Source organism: Thermomyces dupontii, assembly GCF_041956625.1.
Source record: "Thermomyces dupontii strain NRRL 2155 unplaced genomic scaffold VTN31scaffold_8, whole genome shotgun sequence".
In the NCBI taxonomy this organism is placed as follows: domain Eukaryota; kingdom Fungi; phylum Ascomycota; class Eurotiomycetes; order Eurotiales; family Trichocomaceae; genus Thermomyces; species Thermomyces dupontii.
The window spans coordinates 922889-943807 of NW_027192314.1; the positions used below are offsets into that span (position 1 = coordinate 922889).

Genomic DNA, 20919 nt, shown 5'->3' on the forward strand with positions numbered 1-20919 from the left:
CCTCCTTCTTATTTTTCCTACCAATCTTGTCCCCTATCCCTCATCAAAATCTCCAACGCCTCATCCTCCGGCACCGGATGCTCATTAAGCTCCTTGACGCACTGCGTCAGTCCCTCAACCGCCTCATCGACCTGTTCCGCCGACCATCCTGTACAGGCCATCACGACTCGTCGGTAGTTCTCACCCAGCACGACGTTCCGGCTCTTGAGCCGCTCGACTTCCGCCGCGAGTGTGTCGTTGTGTTCCCGGTAGGCGGCGAGGCGGGCTTCAAGGACTTCCCGAGGAGGGAGGGAGGAGAGGAAGGCGGTTTGTTCGGCGGAGAAGCTCTGTGTGGTCGGGTCGGGCGAGGAGGATGACGGGGAAGGGAAGAGAGAGTCGAAGGTGTCGACGTCGACGCCGGAGTCGCGGTCGGCGTCGCCGATGGAAATGGACTCCCAGTCGGAGGACGTGTCCTTGTCTTTGTCCTCGGCGAGTCGTTCCGTGAGCGCGGCAGAATCGCGCTCGAGATTTTGGATGCGGCGCTCGATTTCGACTCGTTCCGCTGCTCGGCGTTTCAAAGCGTCGAGGTGGCTCTGCTCGATTTGTCGCGCTCGTGCGCTCTCCCGGATCTTTGAGTGCCAGTGGTCGTATTCTGCTTGTTTCTTGCTTAGTTCGGATGTTAGGTCGCGGTCGATAGAGCCCAGGGTATCCTCGACCAGTGTTCGGATTTGTGCCATTGTCGCTGCATACGTCAGCAAGAAAAAAAAATCCAGACTCAATGGGGTCGATGAAACGTACCATCTAGAATCTCCTTCTTGGTCTTGGCCAGCTGGTCAATGAACGAATCCCGCTTCTCGGTACTGCTCTGCGACTGCGAGCTCCCATTGACCATGTCGACGCCCACGCCGTAATCTGCCGGTCGCAGGCCCGTGTGGTTCGGAATGTGCGGATCGGCACCCACCTCCAGCAGCTGCGGGACCAGCACCGACCGCGCGCGGCCGGCGATATTCAGGGCCGTATCGCCCTGGTCGTCTCGTAGATTGACAATCTCCGACACGAACCGCCCCAGACTGATCACCCCGTTCTTGGGCGCCTCTGCGTCGTTGCCATTCGCGGAGCCGCCTTCCTGCTCACCGCCATGGCGGACGATAAACTCGAGTAGGGCTTCCAGGTAATGCTTCGCCGAGACATGGCCGCCGCCGCCCGTTGCCGCCATCACGGCAATGTGGTGCAGAATGCTCCGCCCGCTGTGATCGACCATGTCGATGGTGGGCGCGAGGATCTGCAGCAGCTTGGGAAACGTGCGGTAGTCCAGGTTGTTTCTCGTGCCGACCGCTTTCTGCAGCGCGGTCTCGCCGGCGGCGTTCTGCCGGTATATACTCACTCCCTTGTCAACAAGAGCCTGAACCAGAGGTAGACGTGCGAGCATGGCCGCCCAATGTAGGGCACTGTTTTGATACTCATCCAGGGGAATCTCTAGGTCCTCCCCAGAAAGCTGCACGATCGCCGGATGGTTTGAGAAATCCTTGGCTCGTTTATCCAAAAACAGCGTCATGATCAACTTCATCTTCTGGAAGCGATCCGGCTGAGTAGCCGGCGGCAGCGGCGCGTACTTGTTCCGCGGAGCATTGGCAGCTGACGTCGACTCCAGCGGTTGGTAGAACGAATCGTTTGGTTCCGTCGGTGTCGGCCCGTAGCTCGACATCCCACCAAAGGACTGGCCCTGGTTGGACTCGGACCGGAACCGTTTTCGCGGCGGCTCGGCGGCATCATCCTGGTCCATGACGTCTTGGCGGCCGCCGTTGTTGTACGGGTGGCTCGAAAATCCACTATCTGACGCCATACTGTACATGCTCTGCTGCGACGCCGTTGGGGGGATGTTTTGCGAGTCCTGGCTGCTCATCTGGGACGGTTTGCGGGCGATGCTGGGCCGTCGGTTGTCTGCGGTTCTCGAGTTGGGTGACTCAAAGCGGGCCTTGCTGATGGCATTGACGGCGTTGGCGGCGGTGCTGGAGATGTTCTGGAAAAAAGTGCCCTGGGGCGGCGGTCCAACTGCGCGATTCTCCGCATTGAACAGACGCTTGCGCTGCGCCGCCATTGCCTGCTCCTTGGTCGGGGTGTCATGCGACTTTTCACCGCCCTGGTCGTACTCCAACAGCGGCCGGAGGAGCTCCTCAACATGGTACTCCCGGCAGAGCTCGACGCCGCGCTGGAAATTGACCCATGTCCCCTGATACTTGCCGTAGCCGCCCTGCACCTTTTCGTGCTCACCCGCGGCGATTTCCTTCTCCAAGGTCTTCGTGCGACGCGCTTTGACGACGCCGGCAACTTTGAGGATCTGCGTGGCATTGAGCCACGAGTCGGAGCGGCGCTTCATGACGGCGACGCCGTTGACCTCCATCTCATAGACAGAGACGTTGGAATAGACGGCCTAGAAAGTAAGCGGGCGTTTTTCTCTAGCACAAAAAAAAAAAGTCTACACGGAAAGACATACTTTGTAGATTTGCGGCCGGTAATCCTGCTGATAGGGCACCAGCGCCCCATACCCACCGCTATCATCATGGTGATTCATATGCGACGAGCTCGGCAAGCCATGGGGGAAGCCGTTGGTGAAGCTATAGGACACGGTGGACTGCTGCGACCCGCGCGGCGGTGAGGTCGCTGTCGATGTCGACTGCGAAGCATTGAAGGAGCCCATTTGGGGTTGGGAATGCGACTGCGATTGGGATTGCGATTGCTGCGATGATTGCGGCTGCTGCGACGGGGGTAGGCCATTGAGCGAGCCCACGCTGCTCTGGGAATATGACATGGCGAAGCTCTGGCGCTGCTGCTGCTGCTGCTGGCTATTCGAGGCCATCGCATCAAGGGAGTTTTGCTGGCCTTAAAAAAAAAAAAAAACCGGCGGACTCGGGCAGCAAAGAGGCGGAATCAAAGGACAATAGGATAGCAACGCGCGCGGCGCAATCAAACCAGACAGCGAGGAATCCGAAGCGGCAAAAAAAGCGCAAGCATTACCCAGTCCCAAGTCCCAAGTCGCGGGGGGCAAGAAGATTCGCGTTGGCCAAGCGTCGGCGGTTCGCGTAAAAACAACATTTCCCGATTCGGTTTGCTTAGTCATCATTCATTTCTCTTCATGCACGCCGACCGAACTTGAAAGCTTGAAGCAGCAGGACTTATTTTAAGTTTCTGCGACAGCTTTAGTCCAGAATTGTCGATTGCCCCAGGCTGCATGTCCGAGGTGCTGTTCTCGCCGGAGCAATGGCGCCATCTTTTCCGAGCGACGCTGCGTGAGATTTCCTATCTTCCCGATCCTGTCGCAAGGCGATACTTGCGGGAGCAATACACGGCGCGATTCCGGCAGAATGCGTTCAAGCTGCGGAGAGCGCGTAATCCGCCGCGCGAGGAACAAAAGCAAGATCAGGATGAGGCAGACGCCAATCTCAAGAAGAAAATAAAGCGGAAGCCGCTAGTTCCCTACAGCAGCAAGCCCGCCATCCACCTCGAAGCCGTGCTCCGGCGGCGCGCGAACCATTTCCACCACCTGCTCCAGCGCGCCAACGAAGGGTATCTGAACCCGCTCGAGCGGGTGCTGCTGCTCTCCTACGGCCGGATCGGCCCGCGCCGACACGCCCTGTTACGCGAACTTCTCCGGATGGAACCCGAGCCGCAATCCCCGTTGTTACCATGGACGGCGAAGGAGACCCCGCCGCCGCAAAACACTGCCGAGGTGAAACAAATTCTCCACGCACCACGCCCCTTTGACGATGACTGGAAACCGCCGACGATCCTGATTGATCTGCTGCGGGCGCAGCAGAAGAGCAAGACGGTGGAGGACCTGCGGAAGGGGATGCGAATCAAGCAGCTGGAGCCGAAGGTGCCCGAGGAGAATGCCTGGGGGCGCCCGATGCCATTGGTGCGCCGCCGCAATATCCGCAAGAAATGGTTCCAAACCGTCACGAAGGCGGCGCTGCCGCCGCTGCCGGAGGAGGATCTGAAGACGCTGCAAGGGTTGATTGATGGCACGGTGCGGTGGGAGCCGCCGGTGCGGCGAAAACGGATCCAAGAACAGCCATCTTCATCGTCGCCGTCGTCCTACCTCGATGCACGGTTTCTAGCGTGCGGCCCCGAAAAGGGCCCAACCTTCCGCCGCTTTGCCTCCGGCCGACCGCATAACATCACCAAACGGCTCATGCGCCGTCTCTGGGAACGGATCTACACGTTTGTGCCGCTGATGGCGCAGCATCCGTCCGTGCCTACGAGGAAGACGTTTTCCTTCACCCAGAAATACGTCGGTGGGGTGGTGTCTGTCCTGAACCAGGACCCTGCGCAGGTGCCGGGGGAGCTCTTCGAAGGCTTGGATGAGGTTGGCCGGTTGGTGAAGCCGAAGAAAGGGGAACAAACTTCGGAAAAGCAAAAGACTGTGACAGAGGAGCAGCAGCAGCAGCAGCAGCAGGATGAGCAGGATAAGAAGCAAGGTTGAGTTAATAGAAATCTCTACTCCATCTTCCAGCTACGTGTATATAGAAATGAATGATAGAGATATCGACTTGGCCATTCCAGTCTACCAAAGTCTATCACATCAAACCGAAGACAAGCAACACAATAATTATGATCAAGAACAAAAGAAAAGAAAATCATAACTCGTATCCCACAAACTCCCTCCTATAAAAAAGCCTTTTCCCATTATTTTCTCTTTGCTTCCACTTCCACCGTATGTACCAGTGGAAACCAGTCATGACATGTGAACCTTTTTACTCCTCATCAGAGAAGACCTCCTCACCACGCTTCCGGCGCGCCATGCGCTCCTTGCGCTTCTTCCGCAACTCCGAGGACGTCAGCTTCTTCTTCTTCTCAACCTTCTCGATGATGTTGCCCATGGCATCGCGCTGCTCGCCCTCCTCCTCCTTCTCCTGGAGGCGCGGGCCAGAGCCCTGACCCTGAACCCAGTTGTGGCCGGAAGGAGTCATCTTGCCGTCCATGACCGCCCAGACCTCGTCGGTCAGGTTCTCGGTGAACTCGCGCGAGTGCGTGATGATGATGACACCACCCTCGAAGGTCTTGAGGGCCTTGTTCAGAGCACCCAGCGAGTCGCGGTCCAGGTAGTTGGTCGGCTCGTCCAGGACAATCAGGTGGGGGCGCTGCCATGTGCAAGCAGCCAGCACGACCTTGACACGCTGACCGCCGGACAGACCGCGCATGCGCGAGTGCGACACCAGTTCGGCGTCCAGACCAAAGTTGGCACAGTGGGCCTCGATCTCGCGGCGCACCAGGGGCCGGAACTGCCCGCTGGCCAGAGCCTCCTTCTGGTCAATCTCGGCAACCATCTTGGCGTGCGACTCAATCAGCTCGTTGCGCGGAATCCAGGCGTTGAACTGCGAAGACATGGGCGTCCAGCGCTCGTTCTTCTGCCCGACGTTCTCACCCAGTGTGAACGAGCACTCATACTCGTACGTGTTCTTGAACTTGCGGCGGGCGTGCACGCCAATGACGCGACGCTGCTGGCCCTCAATGTTGTAGATCTTGTCCATGGCCTTCTCGTCGGCCTCGGTGATTTGCTTGTTGGCGCGGTCCATGGTCTCGCGGTCCTCGCCGGTCTGGAACCGCCACTGGATGTACTCCGAGGGGGTCTTGTCCAGATGGTTATCAATGTGGGCGAAGGCGTGCTGCTTGATGTAGGCGATACGGATGTTTTCGTGTTGGTAGACCTCACCGGAGGTGGGGACCAGCTCGCCAGTCAGGACGTTGACCAGGGTCGACTTGCCAGCACCGTTGGGACCAATGACGGCGACACGGGAACCCAGAGACACCTGGAAGGTGACGTCCTTGATCTGCGGCTTCGAGGTGCCCGGGTACTGGAAGGACACGTTGTTGGCACGCAGAATGGCCTTGGCTTTGGTCTTGACGCCCTCGAGGTAGCCTGGTTCGGGGAACTTGAACTCGAGATCGGAGGCGCCCAGCTCGTAGTACGACTTGGCGGCGGGCACCTTCTTGACGAACTCGCTGAGGCTGCCGCGGTAGCGCTTGAGCTTGAAGCGCTCGTAGTGGATGACGTGCTGGATGACGTTGTCCAAGAACTTGCTGTCGTGCGACACGATGATGGAGGTGCAAGGCGAGTTCTTCAGGTAGTTCTCCAGCCACTCCACGTTCTTGACATCCAAGTGGTTCGTCGGCTCATCCAGCAGCAAGATGTCCGGCTCCTCGAACACGGCACGGGCCAGAGCCAGCTTCATCTTCCAACCACCGGAAAGCGAGGTGATGGGGCTGTCGAACTGTTCGGGGTTGAAGCCGAACTCCAGCAGCTTCGCCTCGATCTGCTCGCGGGTGATGTTGACGCCGACGCTCTCCAGCTTCATCTGCGTCCAGCCGATGACGGTGTGCTCGGTGTCGGCGGCGTCCAGGTCGTGCTCGACGAAGACGGTCTTGACCTCGGACTTCTTGGGGAAGCCCTCGACCTGTTCGTTGTGGATGGCGCGCATGAGCGTCGTCTTGCCGGAGCCGTTGGGGCCCAGGAGACCGTAACGCTGGCCGCGCTTGAGACGGAGGTGAGTCTGGTTGAGCAGGATCTTGGCACCGTAGGCCAGGTTGAAGGTGCAGTTGCAGAGATCCTCGCCCTCCTCCTCGTCGGAGGGGATGTCGTCCTCCTCGGCCGCGGCGGGCGAGGCGCGCTTGCGCAACTGCTCCGCCAGGCGCTGGGCATCCTCCTCGCCGGTGATGGCGGCGATGTACGGCTTGGTGCTCTGGGTCCAGTTGACGACCTCGGACACCTTCTCGTCGACGAGCTGCCCGCCGATGGCGCCAATGAACTCGATGATGGCCTCGCTGTTGGCCAGGCGGTCCTTGTACTTGGGCTCCAGGATCTCCTTCAGGATGCCCGCGACGGTGGCGATGTCACCCGCCTTCGAGACTTCGGGGATCTTGCCGTCCTTGACATCACCAACCCGGATCAGGGTGTCCAGGGCCTGCTTGGTCTTGGTGCGAGCCTCGGGGTCGGCCAGAGTCTCGTAGTTCTTCTCCAGAGCGGGCATCAGCTTGGGCAAGAAGGGGGCGACGATCTGCGGGTCCTCGACGAGCTTGCACATGTTGTCGACAATGACGGCGGACTTGCGCTTGATGGCGGTGTCGCGCTCGGCCAGACCCCGGTCGAGCAGAGGCACCATGATGGCCAGCGTGGGCTCGTAGACATCGCTGACGAAGGTGGTCGCACCCAGCAGGTGGACGGTCTCGGGGACGTTCTCGGGCTTGGCGATACACTTGATGAGCTCGGGGATGAAGCGCTCAATATCCTTGTTGACAATGAGACCGCAGACCTTCTCCATGGTCGAGTAGGCGGCCTTCTTGACCTCAGGCTTGGTGTCCCACATGGACTCGGAGATGACAGGGATCAGGTCTGGCACGCGGAAGGCCAGCTGGGCCGGGGCGATCTCGACGAGGGCATCGACGCATTGCAAGGCGGTCAGCTTCTCGGGCCACTTCTGGGCGGACAGGATGGAGTTGATAATGTGCGGCAGCACGGCCTTGACGGCGTTGGGGTTGATGGCCTTGACGAGGGAGACGGCCGCCACCTGGGCAGCGTTCTTGACGTTGGTCATCTTGTCACCGACGGCGGCGAGCGTCGGGCCGACCAGGGCAATCAGGTGCGGCTCGACACCGGCGGAGATGGAACCGTGCTCGGCGATGGTGCGGATGGCCTCGACGGCACGTTCCCGTGCGTTGGCATCCTTCTTGTTGGCGAGCTGCTTCTTCAGGGCCTCGACGACCTTGACGGGCACGGTCAGCTCCTCGATCGGGCCGTTGAGCAGCGAGGCCAGGCTGTTGGCGTGAGCCTTGCCCTCATCGGCGGTCTTGGAGATGGAAAGGTTCTTGATCAGTTCCTCAACGGCGGCGACGGACTGAGCAGTCTCCTTGCCGGAGACGGCCGGGACCTGGTCGACAACATCGACGGCGGGCATGTTGGCGGTGTTTGACGAAATGGTGGCGACTTTTTTTTTTATTTCTTTCAAAGAAAAGAAAAGAAGAAGAAGAAAAGATGCGAAAGCGCGCGAAGACACAAAAATCTATCGGGTATCAAGAGAAATAGGAGAGAGTGGCGGCCCGCGTATCTGCGTTGAAGAAAACGCAAATTGCGCTCTATGATGGCCTCGAGCGGTCTATCGACTGTCTATGAAGACAGGAAAAAGGAAAAGAAAAACCGAAACCACCCAACCTCTATGAAAGAGATGGAAAAGAGAAGAGGAGCGGAGAGTTGGAGGGAAGAAAAAAAATCCAGGGGAATAGGGATTGATATATTTATCGCCTCTGAATTTTCTTCTTTTTTTTTTGTTCACTGATAAAAATTTTTTTCCCTGACAGGGTTTGACACTAAACCCGATATGGTAATGATAACGCAGGCTCTGCGCACCACTACTGTAATCCCGAATCAGGCCGATGATGCATGGGGATTGCGGGCGATCTGATTTGCCTGAAGCGGCCAAGACGGTTCTTTCTTGGAAAGTCCCTTGCCACATCCAGCATGCCATGCAGGGTTTTTGCACAACTCTCCGACTGCCTTTTCTCGGGGGCTGGACAAGAAGGCATGTGATTGCTCGATTGGATCAAATATCAATTTTACAGTAACTGACTAGTTATACTTCGATTTCAGCTTCAGGCTCTCCTTGTAGGAATGAATGGTTCCCCCGAAAACTTCATCCATAGACAGTCCGAAACTTAACCCCAGCCAGGAAAAAGCCAGGAAAATCACCGAAAAACCTCGTTCCTCCCTTGATACTTCTTGCTTGTTGGCTTAAAGCAATGTGCCAATCAGCGCAGGATGCATCTTTAAGGTTTCAATGCAGGCGAATTCGTTGGCCATCAAGAAGCATTGTTGCCTTCTAGAATAGGCTGCAGGAACACGGGACAACTCATTCGCTGTTATTTGATGCATCCTGCAAATGTACGAGTTCGGAGTACTAAAGGTCTGATCTTCTGGCTTGTTAATTTGGAATTTCAGACTGTGAAACTGGAGGTACCTGATTACGAAGTACTGTACTGTACTGTACTGTACTGCACATTACATACACTTTCCTCTTTTCGGCAGCTGTGGACCCACACCTTGATGTATAGAGGTTTTGTGGTAGTTTTGGGCTCCACAATGCTGATCTAATTCCTATAAGGTTAGCAACAGTTAGGTTATTACCTTGAGTCCTTAACCAGAGTGAGGACTGATTAGCTCAACCACTCGTAACGCTTGATAGAAAATACAGCGTCCACACCGCCCTGCGTGCCTGTGGAGGTCATTACTCCGTCCATTGTCACGCTGGCCTACTTAACAGCCTGTTGCTCCAACAAAGAAAAAAGGAACAGGCCCTCATAGACGTAAGGTACAGTACTCCCAGACACCATGATAGCCCAGGAGCTTGACCGCTACTCATGATTCTGAAATTCACACCCCTGTCATCGCCAAAGAGGACTCGATTGTGCGCGATTAGACGGTCGAACAACAAAAAATTGGATGCTCAAACTCCTACCGAGGCTCAAAGAAAAGACAAATCGCCCATCACTGATGATGTTACGGTTGAGCAGGTCACAACTTTCGGTTCAGAAGACGACTTGTCCTCAACTGACCCTGACTCGCAGTCAGTCGATGATGATGAGATGGAAAAAACGCCACGGCGCCGCAGGGATCTGGGTAGCGAAGAAGAACTCGACTCCCGATGACGGCAGCGAAGATTCGGACTTTGTCGGACCACTCCCACGGTCCGTAGAAGCAGAATAAATGCTGGTGTTTTACACACATTTGCTACCAGCGGAAACCAGTCATGGACTGAGGGAGAATGCGGACGAGCAGCTTCAAGTTATTGTACGGTGGGCTATTGAAAACGCCGAGTGATATCGAGAGCACGCCGCAGCAAGTTTTACGATACTCTTCGAGACTTAAGAGACAGCTATGGGCGAGACCTGAAGCACCCTGACCGGCCCCTTAATCGAATGGTCAACGACCACCCGAAGCGCACGACTAATGGTTTCCTTCGGAACTTCTCTCTCTTTGGTAGACTAACCTTTGCCTGTAGCTTCTCGTGGTCGCTGACCATTCGATTAAGGGGCCGGTCAGGGTGCTTCAGGTCTCGCCCATAGCTGTCTCTTAAGTCTCGAAGAGTATCGTAAAACTTGCTGCGGCGTGCTCTCGATATCACTCGGCGTTTTCAATAGCCCACCGTACAATAACTTGAAGCTGCTCGTCCGCATTCTCCCTCAGTCTCAAGGGTTGATTGCTCGCAGTAATCGTTCCTGTAATAATTTGATTACAAAAGTCATCCCTGTAGGTAACGTCGACAAAACGCGGTGTACATGAAACTGGGTTCTGTAACTCCGTACCTACCTTCCTCGGTACATACTCAGAATTTTCGTAATTGCCTTACTGGGTAGTCGATTTCATTACAGAACCTTTGCTAAATACTCCGTACTCGTACGTCTAAGACGTCTACTCCGTAATGTAACAGCATGCGTTGAGCGACGAGGCGGTGTTCTTTCAGCCGTTCAGGGATGAGCCTCCAGATGGTAGTTAGATAGGTTAGCAGATATCGAACCTATCGGGTTATCTGAAAACGTGGCGTACTTTTGATTACCATTTCCGGAGTAGTGCCCCCTTCGCCACCCCATATCACCCCCCCGTGGAGCCAACAAAAAAAAAAAAAAAAAAAAAAAAAAAACTCTAAATATTGGTGCCTTGCTGCCTGAAATCCCTGAAGCGCGGCCTGCGTGGCCCAATCATAACGTGCGGTTGGGGCTGTTTGAGTTGACCAGCTCTTACACAGCTGCACAAAGAGATGATTGTAGCTACCTATACACCTGTATCATGTCTAGATTATGTACAAGATTACGACATAGTTAGTATCTATACGAGTACGCAATTAGGTCCTAAGGCTGCTTCTTCAAATGCCCCGGCCCCCGACCACCCTCCTCCACAGTCGTCAAGGTCCCGGCAGAGGACGAGTCCGGGCCCAGACCCTCGAAAATCCAGTACAGTCGTCGCAAGGAAAACCCGCCGTGGACTAGGTAGACACCCACAAGCCATGCTGCGAACAGATTGGCAAGGTGGTGGAGCAGGTAAGCGTACGAGACGCCGTACAACGCGGCGTAGCCCGCCACGAGGAACAGCAAGGCCGAGGTGACGTGTTTGGCCCTGGTGGGTTGGTCGATTAGCTGAGCCCGCCCCAGGTGGGTGTCCGGACGGCGGAGAAGACTTACCAGGAAGATATTCGCGGCTGCATGGCACCCGTGGTCATGGTCTCCACCAGGACGAGGAACGGCATGACCGAGAGCACATTGTGGTGCGAGGAGAAGGGGGTCAACCAGTGCACGGCGAGGTTATGCGCCCAGACGACCAGCACAAAGGCGTTGATGGGCAGCACCCAGAGCATCAGCGTCAGCATGGCGTGTGCGTAGTTGAAGAAGTTGGAGTTGACGGGCAGGCGCTGAAAATCTTGTCAGTATAACCGGAGGACGAGCAATTAAATCAAGAAAAAAAGGGCATACCGTTTCTCGCGCATGCCAGAGCGCTCGCACGCACGTGGCAATCTGGACAACGCAGGCGACCATGTATGCAAACTGATATGGAATCACCGTCGCAACCAGCAGCAGGAGGATGACGGTGTTGATGATTCGCCGGCGCGGCGTCGGCTGCGAGAAGATGGGAGAATGCCGATAATCCCGCCGAATGTATCCCGTCTTCGTCCGCATCAGCCCATACACAAACGAGAGCACCGACAAAAGGGTCAGCCCTGCGTAGTGGACTGTCACGCACACTCCAACGCTGATCAGCCCAAACAACGGGACCAAAAACCAAAAGAAGGCGTCCTGCGCGCCTAACAAGAGGTCGTTGCGGGTGTAATCGCCCACCGTCTCGGTAGCGTTGCGACGCCACTGCAGAGGATCGTCACTGTGCGGAAGCCTCCGAGCCGGCGCCAGCGCGAATGCAAGCAACGACAGGACCGCCATGAATGCCGGCAGGGAAAACCGTAGACAGAGATTCAGACTTTCCATGAACGAAATAAAGTAGCCCGTTTCGTCGTATACCCGGAACTGCTTCCGCAAGACAAGGGCCACAACAAGCAGCGGAAATGCGGCAAACACAGTCCGGTACCGCATGACCAGTTCGCTCAGGCTGTTCAAAACGTCCACCTGGAGCGTCAGCTCAATACTCGAGCCGCACGTTGGGTCCGACCACAGATGGAATGACACCCCGTACGCGGCAGTGTCCGGCGCCGGGGGCGGCATGAACGGCGCCACACCGTGTAGGTTAACATGGGCTTCCTTGACATTGACAAAGAATTTGCTCTCGTGAGGCTCCGGCATGGACTGTCGCAGCAGGGGCGAGAAGAGGGGCGGTTGCTGCGGACATCGCGTCGTCCGCACATCCAGCCGATAAGCCAGCAGGCTCGAATGCAGCGACGGGATCATGATTTCCGTCAGCATCGGCCGCTGCGCCGGAAGCTTCACATGGAGTCCCGCGCTTAACAGCCGGCCCAACCCGACTCGCGTGGCGATCAACGAGTCCGAGCTGTCGGAGAACTCGGCAATCACCCAGCCATCCTTGCGACCAGACTCAGTCTTGTCGACCACTGCTACAAACTGATATTCTGCGAGTTGCTCGAGGTCATACTGTAGATAGGAGAAAGGCTGCACCCGGTCGAACGCATGCTTGGAAGTCGGCGTCGACGCAGGCAATAGGATGCGATCGGGCGAGGAACTCTTGCAGGCCAAACGCGTGGCACCACCATTATTGTTCCGGAGGTCCAGCTTCATCGTGAACAATGAATTTTTCTTCCCCGACTGATGAGCGTACACACTGCAAAACAGAACCTCCAAATTGGACCCTGGGTCCAGTGATTGGTCCGTTAGCAAAGTGAATTTCTTGCCGGGGGCCCCCTGTGGCGGAATGGGCAGGAAATAAATCTCCGGGGCCTTGCCGGTCCCCAAAGCACGGAGGACGAGTCGTTCGCCCTGCTGCAGAACATTGTTGGTCTTCGCCTCCAGGGTCAGGGCCGTCGTCGGTTCTAGAAAAAAAAAAAAAGAAGTAGGAAAATGAGCATTACGTCGCAAGTCTACCGACAGATACCACACTCACCCTGCTGCGACAATGACCTCTCGGCAACAGACTCCAATCCTGTCAGGTACCACTTCTTAAAAATACGCATGCGCTCCGCTCGCGGCCGTGTTTGACTCGGACGCCGGACATCGACGATATCAAACAGCGACTTGATGATGGCCTTGCGAAACTGGTCGCACCAGGTGATGGAGAGATGATCCGTGCCAACCCACACATTGGGCATGGTAGAGGTAAACACGGTGAACCCATGCGTTTCCGGCACCAATGCCGCCAAGCTGGCATAGTCGGACGGAATCACGGTATCGCGCGCCCCTCCCGCAATCGAGATTAGGGTGACGTGCCAAAGGGGATTATTATTGGCCCATTTCTGCGAGTAGGCAGCCCGCCAGTAGTCGTTGATTTGCTTGTACGTAAGGACGAGATCGGAGTCGAAGGAAACGGGAGGTTTCTCGTGCGGTGTGGACATGGTGATGATAGTGTTGACCGAGTTGGCCTGGTAGTTGGTCATGGTCAAGGCCGTGCGTGCCACAATGCCTCCCATGGAGTGTCCGATCAGAATTACGGAGCTCGGATCTGGAAGGTCCGGGTCTCGACGTGACCGTCGCGGGTCGTGGTATAACGACAAGATGTACGCGAGCGCTTCGTTGACATACTCGGCTTGGTCCAGAAGCGTTTGGCCATGAAACGCCGCCATGTCTTCGTTGAAGTCGACCATGAAAAAATCGAGGCTCCGCGTTCCCGTTTTCAGCCGTTCCTTGTCGTGGCGCACGACATCATGGTAATATCGCGAGGCCTCGGAAGCCAGCGACCGTACTTGCTTATAACTTCCAGCATTTCCTGGTATAAATAGAACAGGGACTCCGTTAAGCTGGCCAGCCGTGATCAGCCCACATCACGTAAGGAACGTTGTCGAGCGATGGTGACCTACCCCTGGATTATCTTTTGAGTATGGATCTATCCCTTCTTCCCGATACAAAAACAAATTGTACTTGCTAGCGAAGCGCGTGTGTTCGGCGTCGAAGCCCACCATGCGGAGATAGGTAGGAGTCATCATGGGCACCACGCAGCCATCCGCGCCCAGCGGCCGATGCAGGAACGCATGTAAGATGGCAACAAAAGCAATCAAGCCACTCAATGCTGTTGATATGCTCAAAACTGTCGTTGACCAGGGACTTCGGAATCGGAATTGGCGATCGGGCAGGGTCTCCGGCGACCCCTCCACGGAGAGGGGCCGCGACCCCGATAACAGCATCCCTGATTTCGGTGACGATGAATCTGGCACGGATGCATCCAAGAACGACGGACTTCTTGTTGTGCTGTGGTCTCGTGACCGTGGGGTTGCAGCGGTGATCTCAGAACGCAGATCGCGGTTCGTCGTTGTCGTCGATGTTGGAGGGATTCTGGTGGTGGAAGCGAACGTCGGTCTCACCAATTCCGAGGCGTCATGACAGTCGGTTGATCCGCATTGATCTTCTCGATTGCTCTCGTCAGTGCCAGTCTCGTCCTCGACAGACAAGCCGGATGGGCGTCTGCGCATTGGAGGGCGCGGCGGAAGTAGGCATATAGTACGGCGCTAGGGCGGATGGTCCAAGAAACCCAGAGCGGAACCCCGAGGTGATTTGAAAAAGAAGAAGGGGAGAAAAGACGCAATCAACTTGCGCGATGATCGGCTCGAAGCCAATTCAAGGCTTCTCGAGACTGAGCTCTTGAAGCTCGGACGGAGAGTGAGAAGGGTTTGCTTGTGCAGCGACGCTCGGTGATTGGTTGGATGCTGACGTGATTACGGTATTTCCAAATCTGGTTAGCGTTATCCATTTTTAACCATGTGCAGTCCTTAGCAGGAAGCAGGCATCATTTCTACCGCAAAGGACGAGCATTTTGAGTAGAGAGTACGGAGTACATAGTACACTGTACACTTTCCACTCTTTGCTAGGGCTACACCTTCGTCCTGAAGAATGGCTTTGAGAATTTTCAAAGGCATTGGTGCTGCTCCTAACAGTTTGCGTCGTACAAGCTGATCTCAGAAAGTTACTATATGCATGGTGTTGCTGCAGCCTTCCGGCAATCATCCAATAGCTTCAATCTAGTACGGTCTTCGTGTCGACGAGCGGATGCTGACATGAGATTCAGTGGTGACAAACGATCATTGCGATTTACTGGCAGTGGGCCATGATAGCATTCATGTCTTGTTTACGGAGTACATCGTCAGAGTCGTTAAAGCCAGCTCCGTAATACAACTCGAGTCAAGCCGAACTTGCCATCGCTTCATCTCCTTCCAGAACTTAGTTTTGGTGATGAACCGCTCCCTTCTCTGGATCGATCTTTTCATCAAGAGCCTGTCGCCGCGCGGTGACCTCATTCAGATCGCTATCGTGCTCGGCGTCGAAATCGTGGCCCAGTTTCTCAGGCCCGAAGAAGGTCACGATAATGACGTAGGCATAGACACAAGCCATGAAGATGCAGATGACCTTGCCGTACTCATAGCGGTTCGGCGCCTCTTCCGTCGGAGGCAGCGGGAAGCGCTCACCAATGGTCGATTCGATCGTCGAACTGGCCGAGGACACCAGGTTGCCCAGCTGGTAGGAAGTTCCGACGACGAAGGTCCGGATGCCACCCGGGGACAGTTCCATCAGGTGGATCGGGATCACGCCCCATGCACCCTGGACACAGAACTGCTCGAAGAAGGCGGCAGCCATGACGCTGTTGCCGGACACGAACGAGTATGGATACAGCAGGGCACCGCCGACGACGGATATCACGATGATGGAGAAACGTCGGCCAGAGATCTGACTGGCCCAGCCGCACAAGGTGCCTCCCGTCAAGGCGCCCAAGTTGGCGACCACCTGAGTGACGGTCACGCGGTTTGCCGAGAAGCCATACTGGGCCTCCAGCATGGTGGGGTACAAGTCCTGCGAGCCGTGAGACTACCGTGGTGGTGTCAGCATTGGTTTTGCTGGTTCGGTCTCAACATCGCTTTGAAATCGGAAGCGCTCACCATGAAATTGAAGCCCGTCATGAGCAGGACGAGGTAAATCATCAGCAACCAATGCCGTCGGAGGGCGACTTTGCCCTCCGAAATGAAGGTGGCGGCCACGCCTCCTGTCAAGCCTTTCCGCACTTGTTCGCGACTGCGATAGGCATTGGTCTCGGGCAAGAAGTATCGGATAACGATAAAGATGACGGGAGGGCAGGCGCCGAACCAGAACAGCGGCCGCCAACCGTGCGGTGTGGTGTTCACCAGGGCGCGACCGAAGGCGGTCGCGAGCAGGTAGCCAAAGGCGTACCCCTGCTGGAGCATGCCCGAGATCATCCCCCGGGCCTTTTGCGGACAGTCTTCCAGGGCGGTTGCGGCGACGTTGCCATACAAACCGCCCATTGCAATCCCAAAGAGGGCGCGACAGGCCAGGAACTGCTGGTAGGTCTGGCAGAAGCCCGTTGCCAACTCCAAAACAATGAACAGGATATTGTTGACGATGAAGGGCCACTTTCTGCCATAGCGGTCGGATGCGATCCCAAAGGTAATGGCACCCACCGATCGCAGCATCAGGACCAGAGTGATGCCCCAGGTGATGTCGGAGTTTTTCTTGCCAAAGGTTTCCGCCAGGCTGGTCACGGTGACGGAGACGGTGAAGAAATCAAAGGCATCCCAGGTCCAAGCCCAAAAGGCAATCTGCGCGGGACTCGCTCTTAGCCTTTGCTTTGTCCATGGCATTTCCACCTTTGGTTTGCATTGGATACGTACCATGAAGAGCACCCATTGCTGCCGGTTCAGCAGGGCCAAGGTCTTGAAGGGATTGGGGGCTTTGTTCATGGGGGGCTTCAGCGTGCTGAGCCGGGTGGCCAGATATCGGCCGATGGAGTTCTCCGAGGCGTCGGCCATGGTTGGTGCGATGGAGGGAAGAGACGAAATCAACCAGCGCTGAATGGGAGAAATCTTCCGATGGAGTTCAAGAAGGACAGGAACGGCAATTAAGACGTTCTCTACTCAATATTTTTATATAGTTATATTATAGTTATAAAGAGAAGAAAATCGATCAATTCTTCAACCCCGCAATCCTCTGAGCCCATTGTGCATCTCGTTCATGACAGTACAACAAGGCCATCCCCGGCGCGGAGAGAGGCCGATTCTTTCATTGTTCCCACAGACCACCCTCGCAGAACAACTCACGCCCTGATTGGTCAAGACCCGGGTTCCCCAGACGGGGCCCCAGTCGAAACCTTGTGCAACCCTGAGACCCAGAATGGGTGGAGATCTACACACGGTCTTTGCTGCGATTGGTGCAGTGAACGAAGGGGGCGCCGGGACTGCCATTTTGGGCAGCAGATCCCCGCTTGGCATTCGGCCAAGGAGTTCTTGGAGAAGCTTAAGCGGGGAGGAATGGCGATCGATTGTGAAGGTTAGTTACTGATACAGTCCTTGTAACTTATAATTACATAAGGTACTTGTACTGGATTTGCATCTGCCGAACCTGGAATGCCGAGGATTCTATTCCTACGAAGGAGATTCTATTCTAATACTTAGGTACTAGGTAATAGTTGGAATAACAACAGAAGGAAATCAGTTCACTTCCCCAACATTAGCCTTGAGACCATCTTTCTCGTCAGCTGGACTCTATCAAATCCTCTAGCTAATCAAGCTGCCAAGCTGAACGAAACCGCCCTGCAAGATTCCTCCATCAACTGGAAGCTTAAAGCCAACGTAACTTTTGTACTGATGTCGAAACGGCCGGGCCTTCGGGTAGCCACAGAACAAACAGACACTGGACCTGTCAGACCGGCTTCTGTTCGAGGCGGTGGTTTTCATCCAGTCTTAATACTTTTACATTTAGTGTCTGCATGTGCATAATCCGCAGAGATGCCCTGAGCAGAAGAACCCGAAGCTCCCCGGCAGCGAGAATCACCCGGAGAAAAAGAACCTACAGCTATTGCCAGGAGATTACCTATACACCTTGCAAAACGTGTCATGCCCATACATCTTCTGGACGTTCGAACATTCCCTTTTCTAGGCAGAAGGCGGCACTTGCAAATGCAGTTGAAGGCAAATTTACAAACGCGACCATTGGACTGCTGGACTTTCGCCGACTATCAACGTATCTGCCAGGTTCCAGAGTCATAAACACGGGGCCTCTGATTCAACTTTCCCGTCCCGACACCACTGGTACACCGATTCGGGAGCATTGCCAACGCTTGAAGGTTCTAAAATCCAGACGCTCCAGGGAATCAACAATTGGATCCAGAGCGGCACTCCTGGACCGTTGAATCCTGACACTGGCATTGCTCCCGTATTTTCGCTCGAAGGTCTTGAGCGATCGAATCTGGACTTTCCCGAATTTTCCGAGCACCCTTGATAACTACCGAAAGATTCCATTTGTGTGCGGGGTAGCAGTGCTGTAGGCATGAGGGTCGCGCGTGGATAGGGAAAGAGCGAGCCAACGAGAATGCGGAGGAAAGAGCCCCAACAAGGGAAGGCGCAGAAGGAAGAATCGGCTCAGGCCTCAAGGAGACACTCCAGTCAATAATGCGCAATGACGGAGCAGAGGCAGTCGGAGCGTGAAACTGCCGGAGGAGGCGCAAACGGCGGGCGACTGGAGGCGTTCAGTCCCGATATCCGTACAGGCAAACGAAACCCATACAGGCGGCCAAGGAATCGTTGACGTCTGTGCAGATCAAAAAAGTCTGAAGATGTAGCGGCGAAAGGTCCGAGTCACGTAACCGCCGGAACAACACTTCGTTGGCAATCAATATACACGAGGGAGACGGTGAACGATTTCGGCAGCTCCATAGAGACAAATTTCTGCTTCGCAGAGTTACGCCATTGCAGGACAGAGAGGAGCAAACCATCGATGGAAGCAAGAGCTGTCAGCGCGCTTCTCGCCCATGTCACGTGCTGGACTCTTGGACCGCCGATTGATGCCTGAGAAATGCGGCTCTCAACCAGTCTTCTCTCCGCAGCTGAAAACCAAAATGCACACCGACTTGCTGATTGATTTGGATGAGGCTCTGATTTGGGGGATATTGTTGCTTTTTCAGCCATCGCGCCCGGAGGACTCTCTGAATTCCTGAACTGACGGTGACTGGCTGAATGCCTGCTGCCAGCGGTGCCAGCACTGCCAGCCTCCAAGCGCCTCCCAAGGACCGACCCACAGTAGTCTCCGAGTGGCAGCCGCGATGCTCCAGAGTCCAGAGAGACCTCTGGAGAGTCTCAATACGACTCGTATCGCACCACAGCCTCTCAGTCTCTGTCTTCGGGGCTGAACTATTCTGTCACATGGCGCATGTCATTTGCTCGCTGGAGCTTAAAGCTTTGGCGATGCCACTGGTCCTGTGGACTGCACTATTCATATATCGAACAGGCCAATCTGGGAGACTGACAGAAAGACAAGAGCAGTGCTGAAAACCCCTGCGCAGCGCTCTAAAACAGAACCCCTTTGAAGATAACCGAACTAGCAATGCTGAAGCCTAAGCTCCTCCGAGACTTTGCAAGATGATTTTTGACCCTGTTGTAGCCAACTCCGCTAAGGCGATCAGATCCGAAGTGCCTTGTCCCTAGTCTGAGTTTGCGAGAAGCCACACTGATTTTGGCAAATCCCGAATTCTCATCGCTCATCGCTACTTCTACTTCTTTAGTTTACACGGATTTCAGATTGGCCTGCCTTACCACTTAAGTAACGAACAATATGCCTTTGCGTTCCAGACTGAGGCTGTTCAGGAGGAAGAAAACTGTCAAAGACCATCATCGCATCTCTCCTGCCGCCTCAACGACGCCATTTCCTCAACAAGATAAATCTTCCACGACGGTAGTCGCCTCGCGGAGGCCTCCAGGGCAGGTTGTGTCTGCTCCGTCCATTCCAGATACCACTTCCTCCCCAAACCCTTCCACCCGGCAGAGCAGATCGAGATTTACGGTGCCCCGTCCCAAAGATGATCTCGATCTTTGGGCTCGAGCTTATGGAATATTCCAAGGACGAGAGCCCGAGCTGATGGGCGACTTCATCAAGCACTTGTCGTCGCTGCAAGACGACCCGGATCCTTTATCTCCCAGATCAGTCCAGTCAATCGTAACAAGACTCCTGGAGGACCGCGAGAAGAAGCAATGGCGCGTCTCTCTTCTGGGAAAGGACATAAAGATTCGAGAGCAAGCAGAGAGGCTGGTGAAGTTTCTTCTTTGGTCCGATGAGATAGTCTCTGCTGCGGTCAGCGCCCAGCCATACGCAGCATTGGCATGGTGCGGTGTTTCCCTACTGCTTCCGGTACGTTGGTCGAATAAATGTTACCTAGATTGTGTCATGCCGGCGCGCTGACCTTCCAAGCTCGTGACCAGCGGTGTCACTGTAAATGAGTCCATGTTGAAGGGCTTCAATACAATATGCGACCTCCAGATTTACTGGGAAATCGTTGAGAAGACGTATCTACAGCCCGGCCGTCGGCAAGGGTATCAAGAACTTCTGGAACCCATGGCCAATCTCTATTCGCATATCCTTGAGTACCAGGCTCGTGTGATCTGCCATCTCTCCAAAGCTCAGCTCTCGAGGGTATGGGAGAATGTGGCTGGTTGGAAGGATTGGGAGGAAAAATTAGCCGAAATCGAGGGCATGAGTGAACGCTACAGTAACTACATCTCTCCCCTCGAAGCCGAGGAGGTCCGAAAGAGCCGGGACAGGAAACTGCAGAAGATGCAGGAGTCGCAAACCATCCTGGACGAGATCAGGATGATTCTGGAAGAGAGCCGGCGAGAGACCCAGAAGCTGAGTGATGACCAAAAGCAGAGGGATCTTCTACAAGATCTGGCGTTCGGTTATGAGAGTTACAAGGACTTCAATCCGCCCCGGGTGCAGGGAACATGCGAATGGTTTCTC

At 55.3% G+C, this 20919-nt stretch overlaps 6 protein-coding genes across 6 annotated transcripts; 1 reads left to right on the forward strand and 5 right to left on the reverse strand.

Annotated features, from left to right (window-relative positions):
* Positions 1-17: 17 nt before the first annotated feature.
* Positions 18-2836, reverse strand: VTN31DRAFT_7136 (uncharacterized protein; the record flags this gene model as incomplete). The annotated part of the gene is made up of 3 exons (XM_069407824.1): positions 18-721; positions 778-2410; positions 2474-2836. 3 exons carry the CDS (start codon positions 2834-2836, stop codon positions 18-20), a joined length of 2700 nt encoding a protein of 899 aa, XP_069258439.1.
* A 372-nt stretch (positions 2837-3208) lies between these two features.
* VTN31DRAFT_7137 (uncharacterized protein) lies at positions 3209-4459 on the forward strand (the record flags this gene model as incomplete). Its single annotated transcript, XM_069407825.1, has 1 exon — positions 3209-4459. One exon carries the CDS (start codon positions 3209-3211, stop codon positions 4457-4459), a length of 1251 nt encoding a protein of 416 aa, XP_069258440.1.
* A 271-nt stretch (positions 4460-4730) lies between these two features.
* VTN31DRAFT_7138 (uncharacterized protein) lies at positions 4731-7928 on the reverse strand (the record flags this gene model as incomplete). Its single annotated transcript, XM_069407826.1, has 1 exon — positions 4731-7928. The coding sequence occupies one exon, from the start codon at positions 7926-7928 to the stop codon at positions 4731-4733; it is 3198 nt and encodes a 1065-aa protein (XP_069258441.1).
* Positions 7929-7975: 47 nt separating this feature from the next.
* Positions 7976-8495, reverse strand: VTN31DRAFT_7139 (uncharacterized protein; the record flags this gene model as incomplete). Its single annotated transcript, XM_069407827.1, has 2 exons — positions 7976-8104; positions 8148-8495. The coding sequence occupies 2 exons, from the start codon at positions 8493-8495 to the stop codon at positions 7976-7978; spliced, it is 477 nt and encodes a 158-aa protein (XP_069258442.1).
* Positions 8496-10872: 2377 nt separating this feature from the next.
* VTN31DRAFT_7140 (uncharacterized protein) lies at positions 10873-14600 on the reverse strand (the record flags this gene model as incomplete). The annotated part of the gene is made up of 5 exons (XM_069407829.1): positions 10873-11137; positions 11203-11429; positions 11491-13010; positions 13082-13931; positions 13992-14600. 5 exons carry the CDS (start codon positions 14598-14600, stop codon positions 10873-10875), a joined length of 3471 nt encoding a protein of 1156 aa, XP_069258443.1.
* A 745-nt stretch (positions 14601-15345) lies between these two features.
* On the reverse strand, positions 15346-16943 carry VTN31DRAFT_7141 (uncharacterized protein; the record flags this gene model as incomplete). The annotated part of the gene is made up of 3 exons (XM_069407830.1): positions 15346-15987; positions 16059-16733; positions 16806-16943. The coding sequence occupies 3 exons, from the start codon at positions 16941-16943 to the stop codon at positions 15346-15348; spliced, it is 1455 nt and encodes a 484-aa protein (XP_069258444.1).
* Positions 16944-20919: the final 3976 nt, after the last annotated feature.